The sequence below is a fragment of the Rattus rattus genome, chromosome 1, assembly GCF_011064425.1.
Source record: "Rattus rattus isolate New Zealand chromosome 1, Rrattus_CSIRO_v1, whole genome shotgun sequence".
NCBI lineage: Eukaryota > Metazoa > Chordata > Mammalia > Rodentia > Muridae > Rattus > Rattus rattus.
The window spans coordinates 214319870-214347413 of NC_046154.1; the positions used below are offsets into that span (position 1 = coordinate 214319870).

The window sequence follows — 27544 nt, forward strand, 5'->3', positions numbered from 1 at the left end:
CAGGATTTTTACTTATGACCAACAAGTGTTCAGAATGTAAAGAGACTTGAGAGTACCTTCAATATACCCAACATAAAGTTAAGTGGAAAAGATAACTCTCCCCATAACAGAATTATAGGAAGACAAGGAAGCAGATGTGTTCAGAGGAACTTAAGTGTATGTTCAAGAAAAATTTTCCTCATGTGTCTGGCTATAGGTCCGGAAAGTGTCACATTCATTTTGCAGACAATTCATTCTTGTCACAATTGTTTCTCCGTTGGCACAAACAGTTAGGTCTCCACACGATTCAGAAGCAGCATGTCCATTCAGGAAGCACCAAATATCTGCTGCAAACATTTTATTACAGCAAGACTTTAAGATGTCTACGATACAGAATGTTAATGCTTTAAGCCTGGGACTTTTGTATCCTTCATAGACTAAAGCAAGACACTGAAAAGTAGAGGAATGGCAGCTGTCACATATTAACAAGCAAACATACGAGATCTGCTCACTTGTCTGTAAGACTTCAGCAGCCCAGGCTTCTGTCTTTCCTGTTGGGGAGGGTGGGGGCTGCATGCTACATCTTTATGTTTTGTTATCTTGACAAGGGTGTGTGAGCTGAATGCAAGGCCATTCCGATGAGCAGTGGAGAATAGTCTGTAAATTACTACGAAGTTGTTTAGTCAATTAACATAAATCTTTAGGGATTATAAAGCTCGGTGTAGCAACTTCAACATTTCAGGTAGATGAGAATTAAATAAATAAAACCTGCCCATTTCTTTCCCTAGGCCTTCACTTCACGGTGTGCTCTGAGCGCCACCTGCTGGCTGTTTCTTTTCTTCAAAACAATTTTTCCTTGACTAGTCATTTAAAATTAAGATTCAAAAATATATGTAAATTATTAATAATTATATAACATATATAGTTATATCTATGTTTAATATCCTAATACCCACATCGATAATTTTATGTCAATGCACAGAGAAAGTATCATGAATAACATTAAAAGATGTATTACTTATAAATGAAATATAAATATCCAAAATTTACCTGGAAGTATTTATCATTGTAAACTGTTACATCATAGTGCTTAAAGTTTGCCTTATGGTAGAAATTCAGTATCTTTTGAAAATCTATTTGTAATTAACTATCAGGAAGGTTTTAGATACTAAAGCAAAAGCTAGGGCTGTGGAGAGAGATGGCTCAGTGGTCGGAGCACTGGCTGCTCTCACGAAGGACCCAGCTTCAGTTCCCAGAACTTGCATGGCCACTCACACTCATCCACAGCTTAAGTCCTAGGGGATCTGATGGCTCTCTGGCCGCCTTGGGCACTGGGCATGCACATGGTACACAGACATACATGTATGCAAAACAGCTAGACGCATAAAATGAAAGTAAGTATACTTTAAAAGTTAAAATGATTAAAAGTCTCTGAATTTACCTACACCGTGACAGAAGTAAGATTATCCTAATTACGTGCTTTCCTTACATCTAAAAAGACACTAAGTCCAGCACACTGAAGCACAGCTATGATCTTAACATTTTTTTTTTTTAAATCTCTACAACTTAAAGAATCTGGAAGTCTAGAAAAGTGGATGAAAAGAAAGGATGCTTTTGGTAGTAATTGTACATTGTGCTATTAGCATCGTGGAAGATTTCTGTGTTACTTGAAATCGACAACAAGGTTTTGTTCAAATATTCCATGCCTCCGGTGCTAACCGCAGGGCCCCATGCAGTTCGGCCTACACTTCCGGTCCTCCACGGCCCATGAAGAAAGTTAGAATCCCTGTTTCCCATTAACTTTCTCTGCCAAAACAGACACGGTAAAAAGCAGGTGCGTGCAAGCCATTGTCATTTCTCCACGGCAGGAAATTATTAGTTCCGTTATATTTAACAGTAGACTGTAAAGAAAAATAATTACTCAAAGGAAAGCTCATATAAAGTGAAATAAAAACATAAACATTAATTTAAAATTATATGTTGCAATAAGAAAACCCAACACACATTGTCATCTCTGGAACTTGAACCCTAATTACAGATGATAGCCGTTGTTTACCGTAGGCTGCACCCGACCCACGATCTCCTTCAGATTCTCTGAGCTTTTATGGACAGATAAAAATGTTCTCTGAGAATGGAAAAACACGGAGACAGGAAACATGCTCTGGACAACAAACGAGCATGAGAATAATATATGGTATTGATAATTTCTAATTTTCCAAGCAGCACACGTTACTTAACACTATTGATGGGATTTACTTTTTACTATGGAAGCATATTGTGTTAGGAGAACATTTGAGTAAATATATTTAAAAGTTAATAAACTTTACCAAGGTATGGAATATGGTGACTAAAGATGCCTTGCAAAAAGATGCAATCCCTTTCCTGGCCGCTTTTGCCCACGGATCTCTTAAGATTAGTACTTAAGCATCAAGATTAGGCAGTTTCTGAGCACATGATGTGGCTGAAGTTGAAGCCCGTCTTTCGGAAGTGACCGGTACAGGACAACTCCAAGACGCGGGACACGATGGGAGCTGGAAGTGGTTAGTATCGCCGAGTGATTGCAAACCAAGGCTGAAAACAAAGGTTCCGGCCAAATGCTGGCATTTCCGTTCCATAGATCCGACCAGTGCTGCAGGGGCTACCAGAACCTCATCCACTGACGTCACAGTTTTGATCCAGCTCCCTAGAAAAAATCGATAAGCTTCTGGGAATTAAAAAGTAAATAAATAAAAAGGCACAACAAAGAAGTCTAATGGAAATGGACAAGTTGACAGAGGCATCGAGAGGCTCGTTTGCAGCCTGGTGCTTAAGGGAGTTTCATCGCGATCCCGCAATACATATTGCACAGAGAAATGGAAGGAGGGGAAAAGAAATTAAAAACAGACTCCTATGATGAACTTGTATTATTTATGCCTCTGCAGTGCGGCAGGCACAGCGTGTCATTTCCCCCTCCCTCCTCTTTTCCCCTCCACCTGATTTCTGAGCCTCCCAGGCTGGGCAAGAATTTAAATTAAGGACACCCAACACACAAGTCAGAAAGGAAAGTGCAGAATGCACTCAGATTACTCATAAGCTTGCAAGTTGTGTACTTTGGTGGAGATTTCCTCCCTTCTGCTCCTGATTGCTGATGAAGAATGGTATTTTAATAGGCAGATGGTAAAGACAATTACAGTTAGGGGCTCAGCTGGGAGTTGCATGAGTTTATTGCAAATTATTAGTTGATAAATGCTTTTGTTTACAAGCAGAGTCTTAAGCAGCTTTGTAATCAGTTTATCAGCCGTGGGTAAAATTCTTGACAGCTTGCTCTTTGGGTGCAATGTCACCCCTTGACTGGTCCTTTGAAATTTTGATGGCCAGGGCCTTTTAGCCTGATAGCTGACATCACATGCTGGTTGCTGCAGAACCAGGCCATAGCATATCTTAGGAGTCACACAGTCCACCCCGCAGGAGTGCTACAGACTACAAGAATACACTTGCTCTGCCTTTGGACCCCCTTATCCTGCCTAGGCTGCCTTGACTGACCTCAGTGGGAGAGAGTGCATTTTGTCCTTCTGGAACTTGATATGCCAGGGCAGATGGGTACTCATGGCGTACTCCCCCTTCCCTAAGGAGAAAGGGAAGGGTAATGGAGTGATGGGTTTGCTGTTTGTGAGGTGGGACTGGTGGGGGGCTGCAATCAGGATGTAAAGTGAATAAATAAATAAATTAATAATAAGTAAATAAATCCATACAAATGTTTTTGTTTCATTCCTGAGTCTCATGTCTTCCAAAACCTTAGTTCACAATGTTTCCAGAAAAGTTTGACTACATTTTTGGTTACAAGGCAAAACTTTCTGCCCATATACTCAGTAGTGATCAGAATCTGATCTGAATCATCCTATTCATTTTTCTGTAAGGGACTCTAGTTGATTCTTAAAAGGAAAAAGAAATTATCTCCATAGGAGACACTCTATTAAAGGAAAGAGTAAACAAACAAGCAAGCAAGCAAGCAAGCACAGCGTAGAGAATTCAATCCTAGACTGGAAAGGTCTAGTGAGGATCCAAGAAGTCAAGGAAGGGCCTTGGAGTGAACAAGCACAGAGCTTTGTGTCGCCTGCCTTCAGTTTCCCAGCACAGAAACTGCCCCAGCAGTGCTTCTGACCTCTCACAGCAAATTCCTTTCAAGTGAGAAAGATGGCCACATTTCTTCGTTTCTGAGTTCCGTGCGGACCAGTATTGCCTCATGAGTTGATGCGAGTTTATTCGAAGTGATAAACCTCTGATATTTGAAATGATGAATCATGTGTTCTGAGAAGTTGGTTCACCGTGCAAAAAAGTATGTTCCTTGAAGAAGCTACAGTTTAGTGTGTTTTTGAAAGAGTCTCACTAGCATTTTGCAAGAGGGCTGGCTCTGTGGTGCTTATGGACGTAATGTGTAACCTGAGGTGTTCAGACTGTGTCCTTCGAAGAAAATTCATGTGATCTTTGAGAAGTCGACTGACAGCAGATCTCTCTCTCTCTCTCTCTCTCTCTCTCTCTCTCTCTCTCTCTCTCTCTCTCTCTTTTTTGCTCTGAAGCTTAACAAAGTGAGTTTTATGGGTCCCAGCAAAATAAAAATATTCCCATAAACAGCTACATGAAATAATTCCTTATGTATGTTTACTGCTTATATGTGTTGTCTCGTGGTATTTAAGGAAAGCTTAACTAAGTTAATAGAGAAGCAGTGACTGGTTATGAGCCAGAGTTCATAGACAAGGATAATACTCCAAACCCTTTAAATACTGACATAGTACAAAAAGCCCTATGTAAACAGGGCCTCGGTGGCTGTATTTTAAGTTATTTACAGCATATGTGTATGACCACAATCTTCCTAGTGTCAGAATACATTTGAGTGTCCTGCTGTATGTGTCTCTGGGTTTCCTGGTGTATTTCTCTTTCTTTTTCCTTTTTGTTTTTCCACTTAGGATCCTAAAATCACCAGAATTGTGTTAGCAATATTAAACTGGTCACTTTGGTTAGTACAGTTTGTTATTTTAAAATTGGACTTGTTTCTACGTTTACTTAGAAAAAAAAGTACAAGAAAAGCAGAATATAGTTTTTGCCCGACTTTTAACATTTAAGACTTAGCCTCTAGTTACCAATTTCCCAGTTCTTAAGTAATTAAATGTGTCGTTAACCACAGGGAAAGGCTACCTACAGAAGAGTTGAGAACTGAAAGCCTTCTTATAATACATTATAAACTGTTTTAATATAAATAGCATAAAAGTGGGGTTTTTTTTCTATGTAAAGTGGATGAAGGATAAATATTGAACTTGGCATGCAGTTCATCCATTTGTCCATCTCCCTTGACCATGGAAAAAAGTAATTTAATAAATCTATTGCATCCATTGGCTCAAATACTAAAGACGTGTCCAGAGCTTCAGATCGAGTCTGATTCCGCCCAAAAAACCCTCCTAGGAATTGCTGGATGTCCTATAAAACAATTTCAGGCATGCCAGCCCAGGGAACTTGAATGCCCTCAAATGCCCCACATTACCAATAACAAATGAAAAATGTTAAAGATTAGTTTAAAACAGGGAAGACCTTTTGCAAAATGCATTTTGATTTATTGCTGTGTATTGTGCAGATCTTTATCAATTATTCTTATTCTCCAGTATTCAAAAACTAGTGTAAACTGCGCGTTGGCATGTTGCTGAATACAGAAAAAAGGCATTAATCAACTCTAAATAAACAAGTGCCCAGATCTATCTAACAACTATGAAGTAGTTAATACATTTTTTAAGCAATTTTATGATAGAAAGGAGGGCTAAGAGAGTAGTGCTTAATTATCTGCACTCCTCTGTGCTGGGCTCCCTTTTGGTTGTATTAATGAAGCAGCTGGCCCATTGTTTCCTTTAATTCCTCTATTGTTTTAAGAATATGTCACAGCTCTTTATTCTTTTATCAGGTGCTGTGCAGGAGGACCCAGACAATGCCTCGTAGTCCTACTGTATTTGCCGATGCACAAAGAAGCCTCCAAAGCGGTTTTCAAAGAAGGGGCACCCATAATTCATAAGTTCCCTTCCCAGCAGCACTCCCCTGTCAAGAATTTCAAGAGCATTGGATTTGAATTCATTATAAAATTTGTATTAGGCAACATGTCTATGTATAGATCCATGTCCCATGTTCACGTCTAAACCCTGAGGTGGAGACAGTAGCACACAGCGTGCCATGTTGAAATGGGGCTGTAATTTCACTTTTAGAGAATCATTTTACCCAGTTGCTTTTCACTTTTGAAGAAAGATTAGATTTCAGAAAAAGGCATCATTTCTGCTGTTCTAATAGTTTTGTAAAAATAAAAGACAAGTTAGGAGTCCCCTTTTCAGGAAAGTGTGTGTGTGTGTGTGTGTGTGTGTGTGTGTGTGTATTTGTGTATGTATCTGTATTTGCGTAGTTTGTGTGTGTTTGTGTGTGTATGTATTTGTATATGTGTGTGCGTATTTGCAGGTGCTTGTATATGTATCTACTTGCGTGTGTGTTTGTGCTTGTATGTGTGTGCTTGTGTATGTATGTATTTGTGTGCTTGCATATGTATATATACATGTGTGTGCATTTGTGTGTGATTGTGTGTGTGTGTGTGTGTGTGTGTGTGTGTGTGTTGTGTATGGGTTCCCTACATAGGATGGCTTTAATTCATTACCAACTGTGCTCAAGTCCACACCTGCCATGTTGTTACATTGTGTGTGAAAGACATAGACGTTATAGATTAATGAAGAAATACCAATTTACCCCCTAAAATAACAGAATGCACATTAGTATGTAGTAGAGTTATTTTATGTTCTGTAGCGCTTCAAGAATAGGGTTCACAGACTAGAGAGATGTCTTAGCAGTTAAGAGCTGCCCTTCCAGAGGACCCATGTTCAATTCCTAGCACCTACATAGCATCTCACACCTATCTGAAATCCTCACACCAATGCACATCAAATTTAAAAATGGAGTTCAATCAGACATCACCACATTTCCCTCTAGATTTCTGTGAAAGCCATCCAAAGTCCCTGATGCCAACACACACACAAAGGTCTAATTCACAGACCGATTCTTTTCACACATGAAGATTTTTTGTTTTCCTCCTCACCAAAGGCTTGTATTTGGGGAGCTGATTCTCCAGTGTTGCCAGGTTAAAGAAAGACAGACTTGATGTTTAATGCTTTGGAGTAAAAGATACTAACTTCAGCTTTAAAAACAATCTCTGAAAAACCACTGCCATAAACCCTTATTATAAATCATCTATCATCTTATTTTTTTGTTGTTAGGTAAGGGTAGTTGTTTTTTAGATTAAAAAGTTTTCACTGGATTCCTATCTCGTTGCTTGGGGCTCCTTATCCTACTGTATAGTGAGGCAGAGTATTGCAAACTCTAAATGTTATTTAATTGGTTCAGTTTGCTACATATTTTTATGCTAAGCACAGGTCAGTATCTTGATGCGCCCACTGGTTGTGGCAGATGTTTACAACCTCCATTCCTTGCATTTTCTTATTTTTATAAAGCAAGCACGTCTATCAATCACACAGATAAATTAGGAAGAATCATGTATAGACATAACATGGAAAAGAATTTTCAGCACACTGCGTAATTATTAACCTGATTTTTACCATTGTAAGAAGCTGTGAATTGCAGATAGCATGGATGAAGTTAAATGCTTTAAGCCTGGATCTATTTTGCTTATACAGAACTCTATAGGTATGGTCGAACAATATAATTGAAGCTTTGTCAGCTCGGTATCCTAGCAACAGATAATACTGTTAGGCTACTGAATTGCTCCCGGTTGACAAGTAGGGAGTATTTTTGTGTTTATCCTGTTTGCTAATGATGAGAATCCTTTCCAAAAGTCCTGTCTTAATCGTAATTAGAGTTTATCAGCAAAGGTCTGTGTGGTATTGTGCAGACACTCATATCCTAATAATATGTGCAAGGAAAAATTTAGGCAGAATGGGGAGATATTTGAGGGTACTGTATCTAGTAAGAAGATCATGAAATGTCCAAAATATAATCAGGTCTGAACCATAACTTTATTCTTTATTATTGAAACACGTAGAATACTTCACTGCAGTTTGACATCAATTATGAGGAGAAAATGTGCAAGCTTCCAGTTAGATAGCAAATCTGTTTGTACAAGAACCTTGATCGTACACATTACTGAGAACCACAAGTACAGGGTTTTCTAGGAATGTCAAGGTCTTGGGCGTCATTGCTTTTTCACAGAACCTTGAATGCATTTGTCCTTTGCTGTGAAGGAGTCAGGTGGGAGGATGAAGACTTGGAAGAATGGCTCTGTGTGAAGGAAAGAGAGACAGACGTTGAGGAAGCCTAAACAACCTTTCCATTTGGGGGAGGCCAGAAAGGCAGCATCAGATAAAAATCCATGGCTGTGAACCATAAGTGTGACTGTTTTCTTCTCTTGTTTGTGTACTATAATCTTTGCACAGTTGGGGTGTGTAAATCATTGTCAGTAATTCCTATTAGCAAGCTACGTGCCTTCACACTAATATAAGGACAAGCATTTCTTTTTTTTTTTTTTTTTGGTTCTTTTTTTTTTTTCGAGCTGGGGATAGAACCCAGGGCCTTGCGCTTCCTAGGCAAGCGCTCTACCACTGAGCTAAATCCCCAACCCCAGGACAAGCATTTCTAAAAGCAAGTAAAACTCGCTGGTTTACTAAACTACTAGTGGCTCATCAGTTCCAAAACTGCTACGACTTTTCTTCCTTCTTTATTGACCATGTCTTACTGGCTCACTCAGAATTTCCATATTCTTTACATATTAAAAGTCAAGGGAGCACTCAAAGCAACATTTAGTTGTCAGTTTCTGAGTTCAAAATGGATCTTCTCCATCAAGTTGTCTAAATAGTTTGATAAGTTAGGTCAGCAACAAGAGAAGTAATTTTTCATAGACACTTTATATTATACAGGCTGCCTAAAGGTCACTCCATGCCCTTTATAATGAACTCTACTGGTATGATAAGCATTCTGGAGAGGCTCTTAAAAACACAGAAGCTCAAACTTCACTCCTGGAGCCTTTGATTTGATTCATTTAGGACAGAGGCTGGAAGTCAGCATAGAGTCAAACTTCTCTGTAGGATCTACAGTGTAGTCAAAACTGCTGGCCAGCACTTCCTTGGCATGTGGAATCTTGAGGCCCCTCTACATATCTATTTCAGCTTGAACATAATCAAGAAATTGGTTAAATATTACTTTAACCTGACTAATATAAGTGTTTGTTATTAATAGGCTAGTGTATGAGACATGCTTCAAATTGTACCTTACAATATTCCATGTGTTCAGTATTATAATGGGTCGCCTTAGAATTGGGAGCCCCTTCCACATCACAAGTTGTGTAGATTAGCCTCTAGACTAGCTCTACTGAGTGAGTATGCAATAATTACACCCCTCAGCATGTTATCCACAGGGGGATCTTAATAATTTTAAGGAGACCTCTAGTTTATATCTGCCACTTTCTGTGCCACCACAAACAAGTCTTCAAGGTTACATGTTAACTATAAAGTCAAGGTTAAAATTAAACTTTCTCATTCACCAGTTAATTTCTCTTTGCAACTCCGTTTAGCATTGAGAACAAATAAATGTTCGTTAATTTCGGTACCCATTGCACTTCCTTGTTAGCCAAGAATTCCATAGAATAAGGACGTTCTTTCCTGGGTGACGCTGAAAAGCAAACAATACAAGTTTTGACAGCTGAGCAAACATCACACTGTCACACATGCATGTTGCATCTTAACATCATTCTTTGAGGGTTCCTATCAACATTTCATTAATGCAAACCAATATGTTGAGATTTTTGCTTGGTTTACATCTGAGGATACTAAGTGTACTTCTAGCTATAAAAGCCCAAGAAGCAGCCAGTTAGGCTCCTGAACTGTCATCTGAATGGAGATTTAGCAAGGCTGTCTTTAGCACTGGTAGCAGGAGGAAACCTCAAGCTACACAGTGAGTAATAGCTAACTAGCGTTTTCAATGGACATGCATCGAAGTTAGACCATGGGATGGTTGTTGATTGGTCTCTGTCTCTGCTGCAGTCTGAGGACTCTAGGTGATCCCGAGGAGGATGTCCTTAAAGTAACTACGATTCTGTGGTTGGAATGTTGTCGGTGTGAGTCACAAACTTCACCCCTCCATGGTGGTACTGAATGCCTAAGATCTTTTAGAGAGAGGCCCAGTGACAGGTCACTGGTTCAACTGGAGTGTATCTTCAAAGATTTATGAGGCCCCAGTCTCTCTCTGACTTCCTGTTTGGATATGTAAATCAATCTCCTTACTGTGCTTTAATATTTGTTACATGCACGTCCAAAGAGCTAAGATCTCATGGTCAGTCTTTCAGCCTCCAACACCATGTGTAGAATACACTTCTTTTTCTTTGTAAGCAGGTTGCCTCAGGTATTTGACTAAAGAACCAGATCAGGTTTATATATTTAAAGGCTGGGAAATGAATGCTTTATTTTCTGACTTATTTTTCTAAGCTTTCATGAAAAGAACCTTAAAAAGGTCACATGAAGAATTTTAAGTAAGGCTTAAAGTACAAATGCTCTGTGTTCTCACAAGACCTTTTTTAGTAAAGGAGTGAGACTATAATTTTGAACAGCATGTTAGACTATGTCAAGATATACATATCACAGAACTTGCTCCCTCCCTTTTTTTAGGTGACAGGATAATATAACCATCCACCTCTAGAAATTTTCTTACTGTAAAACTGAACCTCTATTTCTTTTGAGCACTAACTTTCACTCTCTGGTGTCTTCCTCTCTTGGCACCAGCATTTCCTCTTCTGTCTCTAGCCTTTGAATACGCTATGAACCTCTTATCAGTGAAATCATGCAGTATTTGTCTTTGTGGACTGGCTGTTATCACCCAGCACATTGTCCTCACAGTTCATCGCACTGTAGAATACATATCACTTCCTTTAAAGGCAAAAGCACTCCATGGTCCATTATGACACCTTTTTCTTATCCATTCATCTATTGATGGTTATTTAAGTTGATTTCATGTTTAAGTTGTTCTTGTGACAATGTTATTATTCTTTGGCTGTGTATTCAAATATCTTTTCAAGAGCATACCTTCAGTTCTTTCATATATATATATACATATATATGTATATATATATATCACAAGTAATTGTATTTTCAATTTTTAAGAATCACTACCTTATTTAATTTTACGTTCCTTCAAATTGTCCAACTGTTCCTACATTTTAAACAATGCTTGTTATTTTCTACTCTTTTAAGTAATAGTTCTGTTCCTGTTTAACCAAATGTAGTACTGTTTTCATTGAACACCAGGCTAAATATTACATATTCAAAAAACTTAACACTCATATGCATCTAATGCAACAACTGCCTTGCACCCAGATGCAAACTCAAATTGGCCACATATTCCAGGTCTAAAATAAGGGGGCGGCCTTCAGGCCTCCTCAAGCTAGAAACTAATTCAAGTCTTAATTCAAGATACAGTCCACAGGTAGAGGTAGCCTCTGCCTTCTTTGTGGAAATGAGTTTGCTGCTTTCTTGAAACAGCCTCCTTTGCTCCCTGGTCCTTGCCTTATCTGATGAGAATTTTTTTCCTCTTGAATTTTCAGAGCAGTGAGAAGTTAGAGTGATGGTTTCACTTAGACCAAACCAGCTAATAGTGGTTGACATTGACTTCACCTCTCTCTTCTGCTCACTCCCTAAGTCCTCCCAATGTCACTCTTCTGTCCTCCTTTGTACTCTCTGCTCTCCCTGAGGTACCTCACCAACGCAAAGAGCATCCACAGTCACGTGGAACGGACTAACGGCTTCTCACACTTACTTGTTTCTTGTTTTTGGTTTTTGTTTTGAAAAAGACTTGTAGTTCTAGCTGGCTCATAACTCACTGTGTAGACCAGGCTTCCTGGGACAAGGTGAGATCCACCTGCCTGTTTTCTAAGAGCTCACATGAGCTAGCATGCTGGTCTCATTTTTTCCCATGATTTTTCTGTTTTCAAAATCACAAATGAGATATCCTCACCCAGACACTTTTCCTTGGATCTCCAACTTTGACTTTTCAAAATAAAATTAATTATGCGCACACATGTAAACATTCTACCCTTCTCACGCTCCTTCTCACGCTCCTTCTCCCTCTCCCTCCCTCTCCCTCATTCCCTCTCTCTCCCCAAGGGTCCACAACTGGACTTTAAAGTTAAGAAGACCAAAGCAAAAGTCATGATTCTGTCACTGCTCAAATCACATCTCTGGGAAGTTAACCTAACCTATCTGAGCTTTAGTTTTCTTCACCCTCAGAGGGAACCATCACCTTGTAGAGTAACTGACAGGCTTAAAACAAAGGACACATCTCCAGTCAAAAGAAATGCTTCTGACACATACCAGTTTTGTGTTGTTGTTGTTGTTGTTGCTGCTGCTGCTGCTGCTTTGTATGTCTGTCACCATTTCAGCTTTCTGTCAAGATAGGGCCATAATTACCATTCGTATTTCACCACAGTTAGTCTTGGCGATAGATATCTCAAATGCCTTCTTTTCTTTCTCTTCTAAGGACATCACTCAAGCCCCTTCTCCCTTTGCCCCTTCAGTGTGGCTCTTTTCTCCCTCATATTAATGAATTTATGACTTCTGAATGAGTAAAATAATCTCTACACCGATGTATGTAGAATATTCTGCCTATAAAATTTCCTCCAGATTATGGAGAGGGGAAAATATCTATATTAATAATGTATTTATTCATTAAAATGAAGGTGTATCTCCTCCCCCAGCATGAGCCAGATAAAAATTGCATTTACTTTGCACTTAAAACTCCTCCACATTGCATTAAGGTTTTTATGAGGAACCCTGAATTTATACCTCTTGCCGATCCCATGATAAATGTTATAGCCCTCACCATGGCCAACCTCAAGCTAGCACTAGGATATCAACCAACAAACAAAATTCCTGAAATTGTAGCTTTCTATTCATCCTACAGACATGTTCTCCTGATCCTTAGCTTTTCCCACAGACTCTCAGCTCAAGGTTTGTTCCAAAGTCAGGTCTTTCCACAATCCTATACCTGCCCATATGGTCATTCTGTGTCTGCTAATGATGAACCTGCCTGTTCCTACTCACACAGACACTTGATATTTCATTTTGACTTATTCCAGATCCAGTGAAATATTAATTTGGATGGCTTCCCTAATTCCTTCAAGAAGCTTCAGTTATGTTTAGTATGATACACACTTTGATTCATCTGTTGACATATTCTAGCACAAAGTACACAGCCCAACCTGACACATAGCAGGCACTTCACCTCACTGAAAGGGTGTTAAATTAATAGTTAAAAAATTCATCTTAAGACAACCAATTCAATCTAATCCACCTTTTCAAAATGTTGCATGCTGAGTAAACAAAAAATGGGGACAAGAGGTAGCAATGATAAAATATGAGTCAGCACAGGTACATCTGAAAATTCAGGTGTGTAAAATCACCTTTGTTGTGGTTTTTACAACTGGCATTTTTCATTTTTAATTTGTTTATCCATTGGATATTTTAACTCAATATTTTGTAGAGGTAAGCTGCTGTCCTGCTATGTAGCTCACTGAGTTGATCACGATTAGCTGTCTGTTGGTAGATGCCTTCTCCTAGGACCTGAAACCATTCTGGCTTTATTTTTGTGAAAGGTAACCACAGCTGGATTAACCAAGAATTCTGAACTCTATGCTTGAAATCTAGTGGCTGTGTGACCATGCTAGAAAATAAAGCCAGACTGTGGTTCCTGGCTTCTCCTTTCCCACCCTCATTGCACATGCTGGCTTTATAAACTGTTCCAGAGGAGAGATAAGACACAAGTGATTAGCTTGTCTCTACTGAAAGTAGCAAGATGTGAGCATCTAAACACAGAGGTTCCCAGAGCAAGAATGGGCCCCTGGAAATGGAGCCACACAGGCTTCTCACTCCCTCTCATTCCCCAGTGATGTAATTTTGGCTTCAGTGACTGGGAAAAATCATTTCAACAAAAAAAAAATTGTTTCATTTCAACTCCAGTAAACCTGCATGCTTTGAGAAACATTAGCATCAGAGTGTGGTTGGGGTGAGCACATGTCACCCTGTGGTGTTCTACTGTCTTCCTGTCTTGCTGTAACGCTGGTCATAACTTGGAGGAGTATAATCTTTCTTTTCCTTTTTCAGACACATACCCTCCAGGGCTGTGTTTTGCTTGCTGACTTTAACCCTGGCTTAATTGCCCGTGATGTTTCTAAAGCATCAAGCTCAGCTCCCCATCCGACTCCTCCATCTCATATACTGTTCTTATCACTGCAAGATTTGTACAAGTTGTTTAAAAACCATGATCTCTGAGGCTGGAAAAAAATGAAGTGCACTTGAAATGACAGTTATGCTAAAAGATAAGCAGAGCAATACGACTTATCAAAATGGGTACAATTTTTCTTGGTTAATGAGTACAATATACAGCGTTCCAATACATACCCAAGGGGGGGGGTCGCTTTATAAAATATCAAGTACAGCACATTACGGCAGACATAACTGTGTGGGATATGTATCTAGGCCTGAGAGTGGAGATAACAAAATATAAGTGCTTCGCCTGTCTAAACATGTTAAATAAATGAGCGTTCACTATCACATCCCAATACATTAGAAGATGTACTCACATAGTTAATTTTTCTTTTTAATGCACCGCACGTGATCATTTGAAATGCAGAACCAGAGTCTATCTCAGTGTTTGAAGACAAGGTTTCCTTTCATTTAAACAAATCTTTATTGAAATAAGCCTTTTTGAAAAGAATCTTCGGTGTGTCCTTCTTTACAGGCAGTTCAGTCAGGGTAAACGGAGATAAAGAAGGAACGTCGAAGGGTGTTGTATAAGATGGCCCAGTCAAAGTAAAAAGTACATACAGGGTAGTTTACATAGGCATGCTCAGCTTCCCTAGGACAGCACTTTAACATCTAAGAGTCTACAGACTTCTGAATGCTTCTTTGACGATTTGGGGTATCTGTGCTCACAATCCAAAAGAATTGGGGCAGTGGAGAAAAAGACAGAGGGATGCTGGCAGAGGAAGTTTCAGGTGGAAAGAGGGAGAGAAACAGTTGCTTCTTCCATTGGTTAATGAAATAGCAGCTTCGAAAACTTCTCTGCAGTAAAGTTTTATAGCTTTGTCCCTCGCATGCAGGTTTTCAAACACTACACCAATGTCATAATAGGTTCTTGATTCAGGCGAGAGCTGGGACACTGATAAACTCCACAGATGTTATCTATATTTTTCCCAAGTTTTCTCCTGCCCGATACCAGGAAAACATTGGTCCACAGAGGCTGACTGAGACACAGCTGCAGGATGATTGACCTCCACTCTGGGTCCACACCCATGTGAAGGACAGGTCCTGGGTGCAGTCAGACACTGTTCCATATCAACTCTTTGTTTTTCTATCCTTCTCCACAGGGGGTCAGCTTTGGTGCACCACGACGAAGGCCATCTCGGAGGGTGAAGAACTAATTGCCTTTGTGGTGGACTTTGACTCAAGGCTACAAGCTGCTAGTCAGATGACTCTCACAGAAGGGATGTACCCGGCCCGCCTGCTGGACTCCATTCAGCTGCTTCCTCAGCAAGCTGCCATGGCTTCTATTTTGCCTACAGCTATTGTCAATAGTAAGTGCTGAGTGCAATAGTCCAGCTTTGTGGGGTGATGTGTATTTATGGGAGAAAAAAATGTCTACTGACAGGCAGCTAAGGACAGACATTTTCTTCAGTGTGGCTGCGCGTTTGTGTACGTGTGGGCATGCGTGCGTGCATGCGTGCGTTTGCCTCACATGGGAATGCAGGCAAAACATGTAATCCAATTATATCAGATTAGATTCCCAAATGTCACCCCTACTAAAACCTGTCATTCTTTGCTCGTTGAATGGTACTCCACCTTGCTTAGCAATGGCAAGCAATGACAAGTCTTTCACTTACGATTTTCCAGTAGCGAAAGTTGTATTTGTTCAATGTCATGGAATTTTAAAAACTTGAAAAAAAGAATATAGATTTAAAAATTAAACTTTATTATTACATTAATGATACAGAGTATGTTGGTGTGAGGGTCTGATGTACAATTATTATTCTGTTCGAAAGTAACAATATTACTTAGTAGCCTCAAATAAAGCAGTCCAAATACATAGAGCTTTTATATTTACCCTTACAGTCTGGACGAAGTCCTGGGAACCTGGGCAAATCAAAATATTTGTTAATTAAAAGGAGGAAAAAGGAAAATAGAGGATAAGTATATAAGGTTTTAATACTTCATGGAGAACTTTAAAATACAGCGTGGCAAACATCTCTGGGCGGCTTTATGCTGCTAAGATAAATACTGGTCTAGTTTGGATACCTTGAACATACAAAGGAGAATGTTATGTGGTAGACAGTCAAGGGGCCCCAGTGCCTTTGTTCTAGAAAGATCTGCTTTTATTCAGCTCTCTGTGGAAAACTGAACTGAGTGGCAGTCACACGGCAAGAGTAGAATTATACTAATGTTGGTAATAAAAAAATGCATCGAATCTTAAAAAAACATTGAAGATCTTGAGACCAATGAAAAAGAAATCTAGATAGCAATAGCATTTTTGTATTATTGTAAAAATGCCCTACTATAATAATGAATAAAGAAATTCACAGGTGATTCTTAAATCACTATGCATTTAATCAATAGGCCAAGGACTTTTAACATAAGCAATTCTTGATTTATTTAATGAAATAGCTTTTTTCTTTTTCTTTTTAATTTTGTTCTTATTGCATAGAGCATGAAATAATGTGACCAACCTGGATGCGAGGCAAAGTAATTTTATTACAAGAGATTTCAAATAACTTTATTCAATTATGATGCCCCAATGTGTAATATTAATTCTTATTATATATGAGAGTATAGCTGTTTGCTTTCTGTAGAAAGAAGATGATTAGCATCAAGTGACCCAATATCTGCACAGATTATCCTTTGCTTCCTAAAATCAATCATGTGACATGTCACTGTTGATGTATACACTCTAATAAACTGTGCAGTCTCTTAGGGTAAATGCTCTTAACTTGGGAAGAATGGGCTAAATACCAGTTGTCCGTGCATTCCATTGAAGTTGCCCTTGTCTCCCTGCAACTAGCATTTGGTCCTGAGTTTTCTCTAACTTCTGGTTCAGGATCCCACAGATTCCGTCCTCTCACCATCAGCCGTACATTGATTGTCCACTCATGACACCTCTCGATCTTCCTGCAGTTTGTGAACTCTCTTGACACTTTCCCACACGTCCCTCTGTCTCTATTTCCTTCAAAAATACCAAACTCCATATGTCTGATGTGACCCTATATTCCCCAAAACTCCCTGCAGAGCATTTAAAAGCCATGTGTCTATTCAAGAGGAAGGCAGGTTGGATCGCTCCATACTGCCTCAGCTTACAAAGTACTGGTCTTGTCATCTCATTTCTGCTTCTCCCCTATAATCCCTCTTCTCTGTCCCCTTGCCATCCAAATGTTACAGAAGGAGGTTTACATGTAAGTGGTTTCTCAACCTCTGGGTTGAGCCTTTTGGCAAACCTCCATCTCCAAAACTGTTTCCATCACAATTCCTAACAGTAGCATCATTAGTTACAAAGTAGCAATGAAATTATATTATGGTTGTGGGAATCACTCCAATATGAGGAGCTGCATTCAAGGCTCACAACAGCAGGAAGGTTGAAAGCCACTGCTTCACATGGTCGCATACAAGACAGTCAACTCTGCTTTCCTCAGCTGTAGCTATAAGAGGAGCAAAATCACACACTGAGGCTAGAACTCAAGCCTTGCCATAATTCGCGTAATTGATGGCACCTGCCTTCTACCCCTACAGAATGTTTCCTCCACATTGACTACCTTCGATAGTAGACTCCACTCGTGTTAGCCTCTCATTCCCCATAATCACAGAGACAAAAAGAAAGCCTCTGAGAAGAGCCTGCAAGATCCTTTGTATTCTATCTTGCCCTTTGCTTCAACAATACCACTCAGGCTTCACCCACATCCTCTCAGGGTCCGGTGGCTTCCTCTCTGCACTGTTGCTCTTATCAAAATGACAGGAAACTTTTTCTCCACCTGAATAAGTTCATTTCATCCTTCACATCAGATCTTAGGTATCAACTCTAACCGCCTACCTGACTGGCCCCTAACAATATCACTATCCCCAGAAGCATAGTGGACACCACTGTCTGTCCCTCAGGCACTCTTCCAGTTTCCTCTATCAGAGGCTGCAGAGACAATAATTGCTCTCACCGTATTCTTACCTTTTAGCCAACCAGACAAACCAATTCTCATTGCTAGTACAAATGCATTTTTTAACCCATATGTATAAAATGAAATCTAATCTATGCTCCCATAGAACCTGGGGGCAGACTCAGAAAGACAGAGTTAAATGTTACTTTCCCCTTACTCCCCCTGACCCCCGCAGACAGCAGCTAACATGTCTCTGGTTTTGCTGCAGAGGATATATTCCCTTGCAAGTCCTGTGGCATCTGGTACCGGAGCGAGCGGAACCTGCAAGCCCATTTGATGTACTACTGTAGTGGGAGGCAAAGAGAAGTTGCTCCAGTGTCTGAAGAAAATGAAGACAGTACGCATCAGATTTCCAGCCTGTGCCCCTTCCCACAATGCACCAAGAGCTTTTCCAATGCCCGAGCTCTAGAAATGCACCTGACTTCACACAGTGGTAAGGGCCTCTAATGTTTCTGCAGTTGCTTTGGGGTACTGTCTTCTTTCTACACATACATACGTACACACATGCATATATACATAGTATGTTCATATTCTAATATATTCATGGAGATACAGACATTTGTACACACATCCATACATACATAATTTTACTGGGCCAAGCAGCGTTCTTTTATAGTATTTAGATGCGGCGTATTTTAACCGAAGGACTGGACTGATTTCTTCAACTCCTCTGTGTGGCACTGCTTAGACTGCGAGCCAAATCGTTACATTCATTCTCCTCTTCGTCGAAATAGCATCATTTCTTTTCCCTCTTTAAGTGCCGTGCATATTTATTGCTCTAGGTGTTGAGTGAACTTTGGGAGGTGGTCATGGCGCTTCCCATGTGTTGAGGAGGAAATAGTAGGTGCATTAACAAAGGTGCTGCTGCACGAAATTGAAGCCGCTATTTTGGTAGATTCAATTAAAAAATCCCTCAGTTTCCAGAGTATGCACGGTTAAAGCTTAATTGATTTTTATGACATGAAACTACTCTAAATTCCTTAAGAAAAACAAGGTAGAGTCTACTCTCTCTTACATTTGAAATGGGCCCCATCTGTTGTTAGCTTAATCTCATGGCATCCCAATTGATCTTTTTAAAAAGATGTGTAGAATTGTACTAAATTTAAATATTTTAGGGTTTTTTTTTTCAAACTTAGTTTAGTTGTGGCACTGTCTCTTTACCTGGCCACCCTGTACTCCTTATGTAGACTGGGCTGGCTTCAAACTCTCAGTATGGAGAAGATAAACTGAGTCTGTTCCCATTGGGTATGACAAACAGGAGATAAACTGAGTCTGTTCCCATTACGTATGACAAACAGAAGCAGGAGTTGATCTCCATGACGCGTACCTTCACAGTCAGTGGCAATACTGATCGGAAACAGGCAGTGGTCAACAAGCATGGGTACTATTCTTAACCATCTTTATTAGCCCACCAGTGTTTACCAGCAAATATCAGTCCTAGACACAGATAAGCCACATTCAGTAAAACCAAAAAATAAAAAGATTCATATAAAAGGTAAAAGATGAGCTGAGTCAAGCGGTTGTTAAAACCTTGTAATTTCTTCTTGCACGTAGGAATTCAGTAGCTAGTAGCCATTCGTATATTTATATAGTCACATAAATATATAATATTAGTGAATATTCTAATAGTCACTCTTCCTATAATTAGTATTTGGATGGTTTTCTTAGACATAACTCCATGTTTTACAGCTTTATTATTAATTCTCTTAGGTTTTTTTTAGTTTGTTTATTGACCCATAAAGTAGAATCACTAATAGTTCCCCCCCATCTATACCATAACACTCATGAAGAGGCTTAGGAAATTATTATTACAGATGTCACCAAAATCTTAGTATCTTAGGTGAGGATCCGAAGGATTTCTGTTTCAGTTGTGTTGAAGGCTTGAGCTCACTAGGAAAGGTTTCCATCACCCGAAAGCAAACAGGTATGGCACTCAGCTTTCCTGCTTTCTGTGTCTTTCCAGGAGTGAAAATGGAAGAGTTCCTGCCCCCCGGGGCGAGTTTGAAGTGCACGGTGTGTAGCTACACTGCTGATTCCGTGATCAACTTCCACCAACACCTGTTCTCGCATCTCACTCAAGCTGCCTTCCGTTGCAACCACTGCCATTTTGGCTTCCAGACCCAGAGGGAGTTACTGCAGCACCAAGAGCTCCATGTCCCCGGTGGCAAACTTCCCAGAGAAAGCGACATGGAGCACTCTCCAAGTGGAACAGAAGACAGCTTACAGCCAGCCACAGACTTGTTGGCCAGAAGTGACCTCTCCCAGAGCCAAAAGGCCATGCCGACTAAAGATGCAAGCTCAGACACCGAGCTGGACAAGTGTGAGAAAAAGACTCAACTCTTTCTCACCAATCAGAGACCAGAGATGCAGCCTGCGGCAAACAAGCAGAGCTTCTCTTACACAAAAATAAAGTCTGAGCCTTCCAGCCCTAGACTTGCCTCATCTCCAGTGCAACCCAACCTAGGGCCCTCTTTCCCTGTGGGACCTTTCCTGTCTCAGTTTGCTTTCCCCCAAGATATCACCATGGTCCCTCAAGCTTCAGAGATCTTAGCCAAGATGTCCGAGCTGGTGCACCGACGCCTGAGGCACGGGAGTAGTAGCTACCCTCCTGTCATTTACAGCCCTTTGATGCCCAAAGGGGCTACGTGCTTTGAGTGTAACATAACGTTCAATAATCTGGATAACTATCTGGTTCATAAAAAACACTACTGCAGCAGCCGATGGCAGCAGATGGCCAAATCCCCTGAGTTTCCAAGTGTTTCTGAGAAGATACCGGAAGCTGTGAGTCCTAACACTGGCCAGACTTCCATAAACCTTCTCAACCCCGCGGCTCATCCCCCGGACCCAGAGAATCCACTTCTTCAAACATCCTGCATCAACTCTTCCACGGTTTTAGATTTGATTGGGCCAAACGGAAAGGGCCATGAGAAGGACTTTTCCACTCAAGCCAAAAAGTTGCCCACCTCCAACAGCAATGACGACAAAATAAATGGAAAGCCCGTTGATGTGAAAAATCCCAGCGGCCCCTTAGTGGACGGGGAAAGTGACCCAAATAAGACTACCTGTGAAGCTTGTAACATCACCTTCAGCAGGCATGAAACCTATATGGTCCACAAACAGTATTACTGTGCGACGCGCCATGACCCTCCGCTAAAGAGGTCTGCTTCCAACAAAGTGCCCGCCATGCAGAGAACCATGCGCACACGCAAGCGAAGAAAGATGTACGAAATGTGCCTACCCGAGCAAGAGCAACGGCCACCCCTAGTCCAGCAGAGATTTCTTGATGTAGCCAACCTCAGCAATCCTTGTAGCTCCACGCAAGAGCCCACTGAAGGGCTAGGAGAATGCTACCACCCGAGATGCGACATCTTCCCAGGAATTGTCTCAAAGCACTTGGAAACGTCGTTGGCCATAAACAAATGTGTTCCGGTTCCCAAATGTGATACAACTCATTCCAGTGTTTCCTGCCTGGAGATGGACGTCCCCATAGATCTCAGCAAAAAGTGTTTGTCGCAGTCTGAGCGGACGACAGCATCTCCTAAAAGGCTACTAGACTACCACGAGTGCACCGTGTGCAAGATCAGCTTCAATAAGGTCGAGAACTACCTGGCCCACAAGCAGAATTTCTGCCCTGTCACTGCACATCAACGCAACGACCTAGGTCAGCTCGATGGCAAAGTGTTTCCGAATCCAGAAAGCGAACGGAACAGCCCGGAAGTCAGCTTTGAAAGAAACATGATCAAATGTGAGAAGAATGGGAATCCAAAGCAGCCTTCTCCCAACGGAAACTTGTTTTCATCCCATTTGGCAACCTTGCAAGGCCTGAAAGTCTTCAGTGAGGCGGCTCAGCTCATTGCTACAAAAGAAGAAAACAAACATTTGTTTCTTCCCCAATGCCTTTACCCCGGAGCAATAAAGAAGACGAAAGGAGCCGACCAGCTTTCTCCATACTATGGCATAAAGTCAAGCGATTATATCGCCGGTTCTCTTGTCATCCACAACACCGACGTCGAACAGAACACAAACACAGAAAACGAGTCTCCTAAAGGCCAGGCCTCCTCAAATGGGTGTGCGGTACCCAAGAAAGATTCTCTGCCATTGTTGCCCAAAAACAGAGGCATGGTCATAGTGAATGGTGGACTGAAGCAAGATGAAAGGCCTCCCGCAAACCCACCGCAAGAGAACATTTCCCAGAATGCCCAGCACGACGAGGGCCACAAATCCCCGTCGTGGATCTCTGAGAACCCGTTAGCTGCAAATGAGAATGTCTCCCCAGGAATTCCCTGCGCAGAAGAACAGTTGTCTAGCATAGCAAAAGGTGTGAATGGCTCCACCCAGGCTCCCAGCAGTGGGAAATACTGCCGGCTATGCGATATCCAGTTCAATAACCTTTCAAACTTTATAACTCACAAGAAGTTTTATTGCTCATCACATGCAGCGGAACATGTCAAATGAACTAACTGAGTAACTAAAGAAAGCAGTCACCTTTGGTACCGTGTTTAGTATGTTCTTCTAAACAGTCCAGAAAACAAAGACGCTGTTTGAATTACATCTGCCGATCAGGAGATAATTCATAATGGCTGAGTTGAAGACTTGGTGTAATTTCATTACAGACCATTAGTAAAGTGTATTATTGGTGCCATTTTCAGAAAAAAAATTAATTTATTTTACCAGCAGTATTCATAGCTGTGGTTATGTTATTTTTATTTAAAAACTTTATATTAAAGTCATTTGTAATGTTATTGTATAGTTATTGTGTAGCACATATGGTTTGCACTGTATAGTAGCTTTTAAAGAAAATAGTCACAAACAATACAGAAGAGCATTTTAGAAATAGCTTCAAAAGCACTTGTGTATCCTGATTTTTTTTCTTATATGCTGTTGCAGATATACGTATATGCTAAAATATAACCTGCAAACACGTTCTAAATACACATGCTATAAGTTCGCCTTAAGATTTCGATTCTCGGATAATCAGGCTCCAGTTGCACTTTATATTTTAGCAAATACAGTCCCTTAGTCTCTAGGCTTTGCATTTGTATGTAGCCGTATATTTCCGTCCATTTCCTCAGACTGAAACATGTATGTTAAACGAAGATGGCAATTTTTTCTTGTATAGTACTTGTATTTTCTTTCGTCGACGCAGCCCTGTCCCAATTTTTAAACCTTGGCTGTTAAATGCAATACTTTATAAAGAATGAACAAAATTACTGGAAGCAGTATTGTAAGGATCGGAGTATCGGTAATCAGTTTTATCTTTTGAAAGGCACAGTCTAAATCGAACCCCTAAACTCAATGCTGCAAGTATGAATTTAATTCATATATAAGATCTATTTAAATATAAGAGTAGCAATACTGCACCTGGTGATCACAAAGATAATGTTCTACTTCTGATAGAAAATAATTTCTCAACAAATGTTGTTACTATGCATGTACATGGATGGAATAAAATTCCAAATTGTTGGAGATGTTTGATGTTCTGGGCTTTTTTTTTTTTTCACCCGAAGCAGCAGGTGAAATATCTAGCTGTAATTGCCACACAGTAAACAGTAAATAGCAGCACGTTATCATCAGTTACATGTTAATTTCAGTTGGCAAATTTCCCTCAAAAATACCTGTGGCACCCAGTTTTTCATTCATTCTATTTAATTCAGCCTTGCTCAATTATTCTCAAGGCATATCAGCCTAGGACACTACACCACACTAGTGTGGCTGGAAACAGCAGCAGCAGCAGCAGCAGCAGCAGCAGCAGCAGCAGCAGCAGCAGCAGCAGCAGCGACCACAACAAACTGAGATTGCAGGCATCCCCATTTGACAGATCTTAGGTTCCTGCAATGGATTTAAATTCCATAGAACAATCTAAACAGTTATCTGTTCACCACTGATATTCAGACTACTCAACTAGTGCTTACAACCAGACCTCAGTTTAAAAATTTACACTCAGCATATATGTTTAATGTTGTAATTAAAGCTAAAAAGTAGATCATTGTAGGGGCTGCTAAGAACATTGAGTTCCTTCACATTTTCCGGCAGTACCAGAGGTTTCAGATTCTTAAACAGCCAAAGTCGCAAAGCTGATGAGAAAGAGGCAGAGACCTGGGAAATGTTCTCAGCTGTATGTGCATCCACACCGCACAGCAATTCAGAGGCACAAGATAGGCACATGATAGGCGCGTGTGATAGGCACGTGATAGGCACGTGATAGATAGTGCTGAGCACCTGCCGGGTGACTTCCAAGAGAGGCAGCCTTTATAAGGGAAAACACTTCTGTGATGTCAGCCTCCTTCAACTTGCACTCTAGAATCTGGGCAGCTGTGGAAGATTTCCAGAGTGAGGGATGCCGCTGGAAACCCCTGCCCTTGCGAGTGTGACCATACTACTTAGTGGTAACAGTCACTCGCGCATGCCTCACTCTGCTTCCTTTGCCACAGCCTTGATCAAAAACATCAGAAGGAAGACCTGACATTTTCTCCTTGGTGCATTAATGACTGAAGGAGAAAGCAGTGGAAATAGCACCCCTCACCAGGCACTGGGAAAGCACAGCTCATCTGTGACCTCCCCCAGTTTCCTGGTTCTCTGTGCCATGGGTCAATCCATGGCTCCCTGCTGTGTGTCCTTCACTGTTTCACAAATAATCCCTGGGAGAAGCATTTCCCCCATTCTCACCTGGGCGTACCTTTAGGAAAGTAAGTGTCAACAGGAACTCGACCACTCTGAAGAGCTCCCCCTATAGCCTTATGTCCCCAACAACGCCAATAAATATTAGGACATTATTCAGTCTGTCATTGGCAGTCAACCCAATACTTTTGTATCTTAAATTCATTAATTTTAGCACCAATTCCCCTTTGCTCGTGATTTCACACCCATCAGGCAAAGAAATGAAAATTGGAAAACACAGGCATAGCACATTACACCGATGAACAGAAACATTTCTCTAATTGAAATTGTAAGAATAAAATAACCAAGATCTGTTTATTTCATAGGTGATTTTTTCCCCTATAAATTTATGGAGAAGTTGAAGCTCTTGACAGTACACATTCAGAAAAACAAAATGCCTTTGTTTCTGTAGCACAGCAGTGTCGACAAACAGTAGAAAAGTTTTGCTCCACAACAATATCAATCTTTTTTATTAAAAGCCAAAATTACTTAGAATTTTTTAGAGGATATTATTCCTAGATTCTAGTTTTCATAGAGTTGAAATAATCTGATCTTGGGTCACTTTGCCACATAATAAATGAAATGTCTGAATAACAGGCATTTTTAGTCTTGTGGATTTAAGAAGTGACAGCCCCCTCCAAGTACCATCATTTGTCTGCAATGTGATCTCTTAATACTAAACCCTATAGACTTCCTTTTGATAAGATCAATCTTAAATGTTCGGCATTAAAGTCAGATACTCATTCTTTTTTACAATCAGCTGAGTCCAATAGTGTTTAAGTTCTAATTTCATGAATTTATCAGCAGTTTGTGTACCACGCCAGCTTGATCATCATAAAATTATGTTAAAAAGAAACACATCTCAAAGACTGAATTAAACCACAAATTTAAGTAAACCCAGAAAGCATCTGGAATGGCTTTAATTTGAATTATCACTTTCCCTATCATTGCCCCTGAACTTCAAGGACGAATTCTACATATCTATGAGTGGATTGGGAGATAGATAAGGAAAATAAAAAAGAGTTTGTGTGTGGATATCTAAGTGAATAAAAAAAAAAAGAAAGACTATATGAATGGTTACTTGAAGGTTAGCCTGGAACAATGTGCTAGATAGTTTTCAAGAAATTCCTTTTAGAAATGGTGACAGACCCTTGTGGAAAAAATTAAAACCACATTCATATCTGAAGTCTGTTTACCAGGAAAGTCTGTCATAAATTATTTCAAACAGTAGTTTTATGTAGGAAAACAATCACAAATATATATATATATATACACATATACATACATACATATATGTGTGTGTATATACATATATTACATATATAGAGATGAAAGCATGGGGGAACTGAAAAGCACTGGGAATTTAGGAAAGTAATCCCAAACCTGCCTGCATATTGGAGAAACAGAAGGAAAAAGTAATATTTCCCTGAGGGAGTATCCTGCATTCTGCTGAAGCCTTGGCTACTGTGGGTTCCTTGGCACCGCAGCTTTGCAGGAAGCTGGGGAGCCCAACTCCTACTGCTCACGGTGCTGAATTCCAAGAGTCTGAATTACTGTCCATGATCCACTAAAGCCAGAGCTCAGGAAGCCTGTGCTACTGACACTAATGGGTGAGGTTGCCCTTCACCTGCCTCTAGGAACACTCCAGCAGCATGGGGCTCTGCAATTGTCCATGTGACAGTTCCTATTAGGAGACATACCATAGGGGATGTGACAGTTAGAGTTCCGTCTTCCTTCTGTCCTTTGTTTTCTCCTTGGTACCTCCTACTGTAAAACTTACAAGGTATCTGTTTCTGGGGAATCTCTGGAAACTGTAGCTTGAGGAGGAGCTGAAGAAAACAGCAATGGGCTAGATTAGTCCTGAAACCTTAGTCTGGACAATATTCCCTTATCACAGTTTCTCCTCCTGTGAAAAAGAACAACACAAACACCAGAAATCACAGCTCTCGTGTCCTCTCCCTGATACCTGTAAACACGACTCAGATGTCAGCGGAAGTACAGGAGGGCTTCAGCTGCTTCTCAGTGTCTTGTAACAAATTTCTACAAACTTTATTTCCAACAGAAATGAATCCTTTTGCAGATTTGGCCTCTGCTTCTGCAGTCACTGTGAAATTACCCCTACTCTGGGCCTCAGCACCCTTGATGCTAACAGTGGTTATCTAGTGATTGAGTTGCTTCATTCCCTGTCTCCATGGACCCAGTGCCTCCCGTTCTACCTTGTTTTAGGACCATGATGATTGCATGTAATGCCTACAGGAATAATCTGGTATAATCTTCCCATGTGGCAATCATCCACACATAGGCAAAGACTTTTTTCCTCTTACATGACAACATTTACAGATTATAAATGTTGGGTCCTGATGTTGGAACTGTTATTTGGTCCTCTACAAGGAGATGATGAGTTCCTTTTGTCAACCTAGAGTTGTAGATGAAGACATTCAAGAAAAGGGGTTCTACAAATGCCTGGCCATGCAACAAGTGATTGAGACATAAATGTTATTAACAAATGTCCGTGTCACCCTATCAAGAATCAGACACCTAAAGCAACACATCCAAGGTGATCACTGATGACCCAGTTGTGTGGCATAATCAAGTCTGGAGCCAACTAGGCACAAGGCAGTGCATCTATTTGGAACTTAATAAACCTTATTAATTCAGAGAATCATG

At 40.4% G+C, this 27544-nt stretch overlaps 1 protein-coding gene across 1 annotated transcript; it reads left to right on the forward strand.

Moving 5' to 3' along the window:
• Window positions 1–14047: 14047 nt before the first annotated feature.
• On the forward strand, window positions 14048–23688 carry Zfpm2 (zinc finger protein, FOG family member 2). The gene is made up of 3 exons (XM_032914674.1): window positions 14048–15604; window positions 18429–18653; window positions 20184–23688. Exons 1-3 carry the CDS (start codon window positions 15499–15501, stop codon window positions 22673–22675), a joined length of 2823 nt encoding a protein of 940 aa, XP_032770565.1. The 5' UTR covers window positions 14048–15498; the 3' UTR covers window positions 22676–23688.
• The last annotated feature ends 3856 nt before the right edge of the window (window positions 23689–27544 follow it).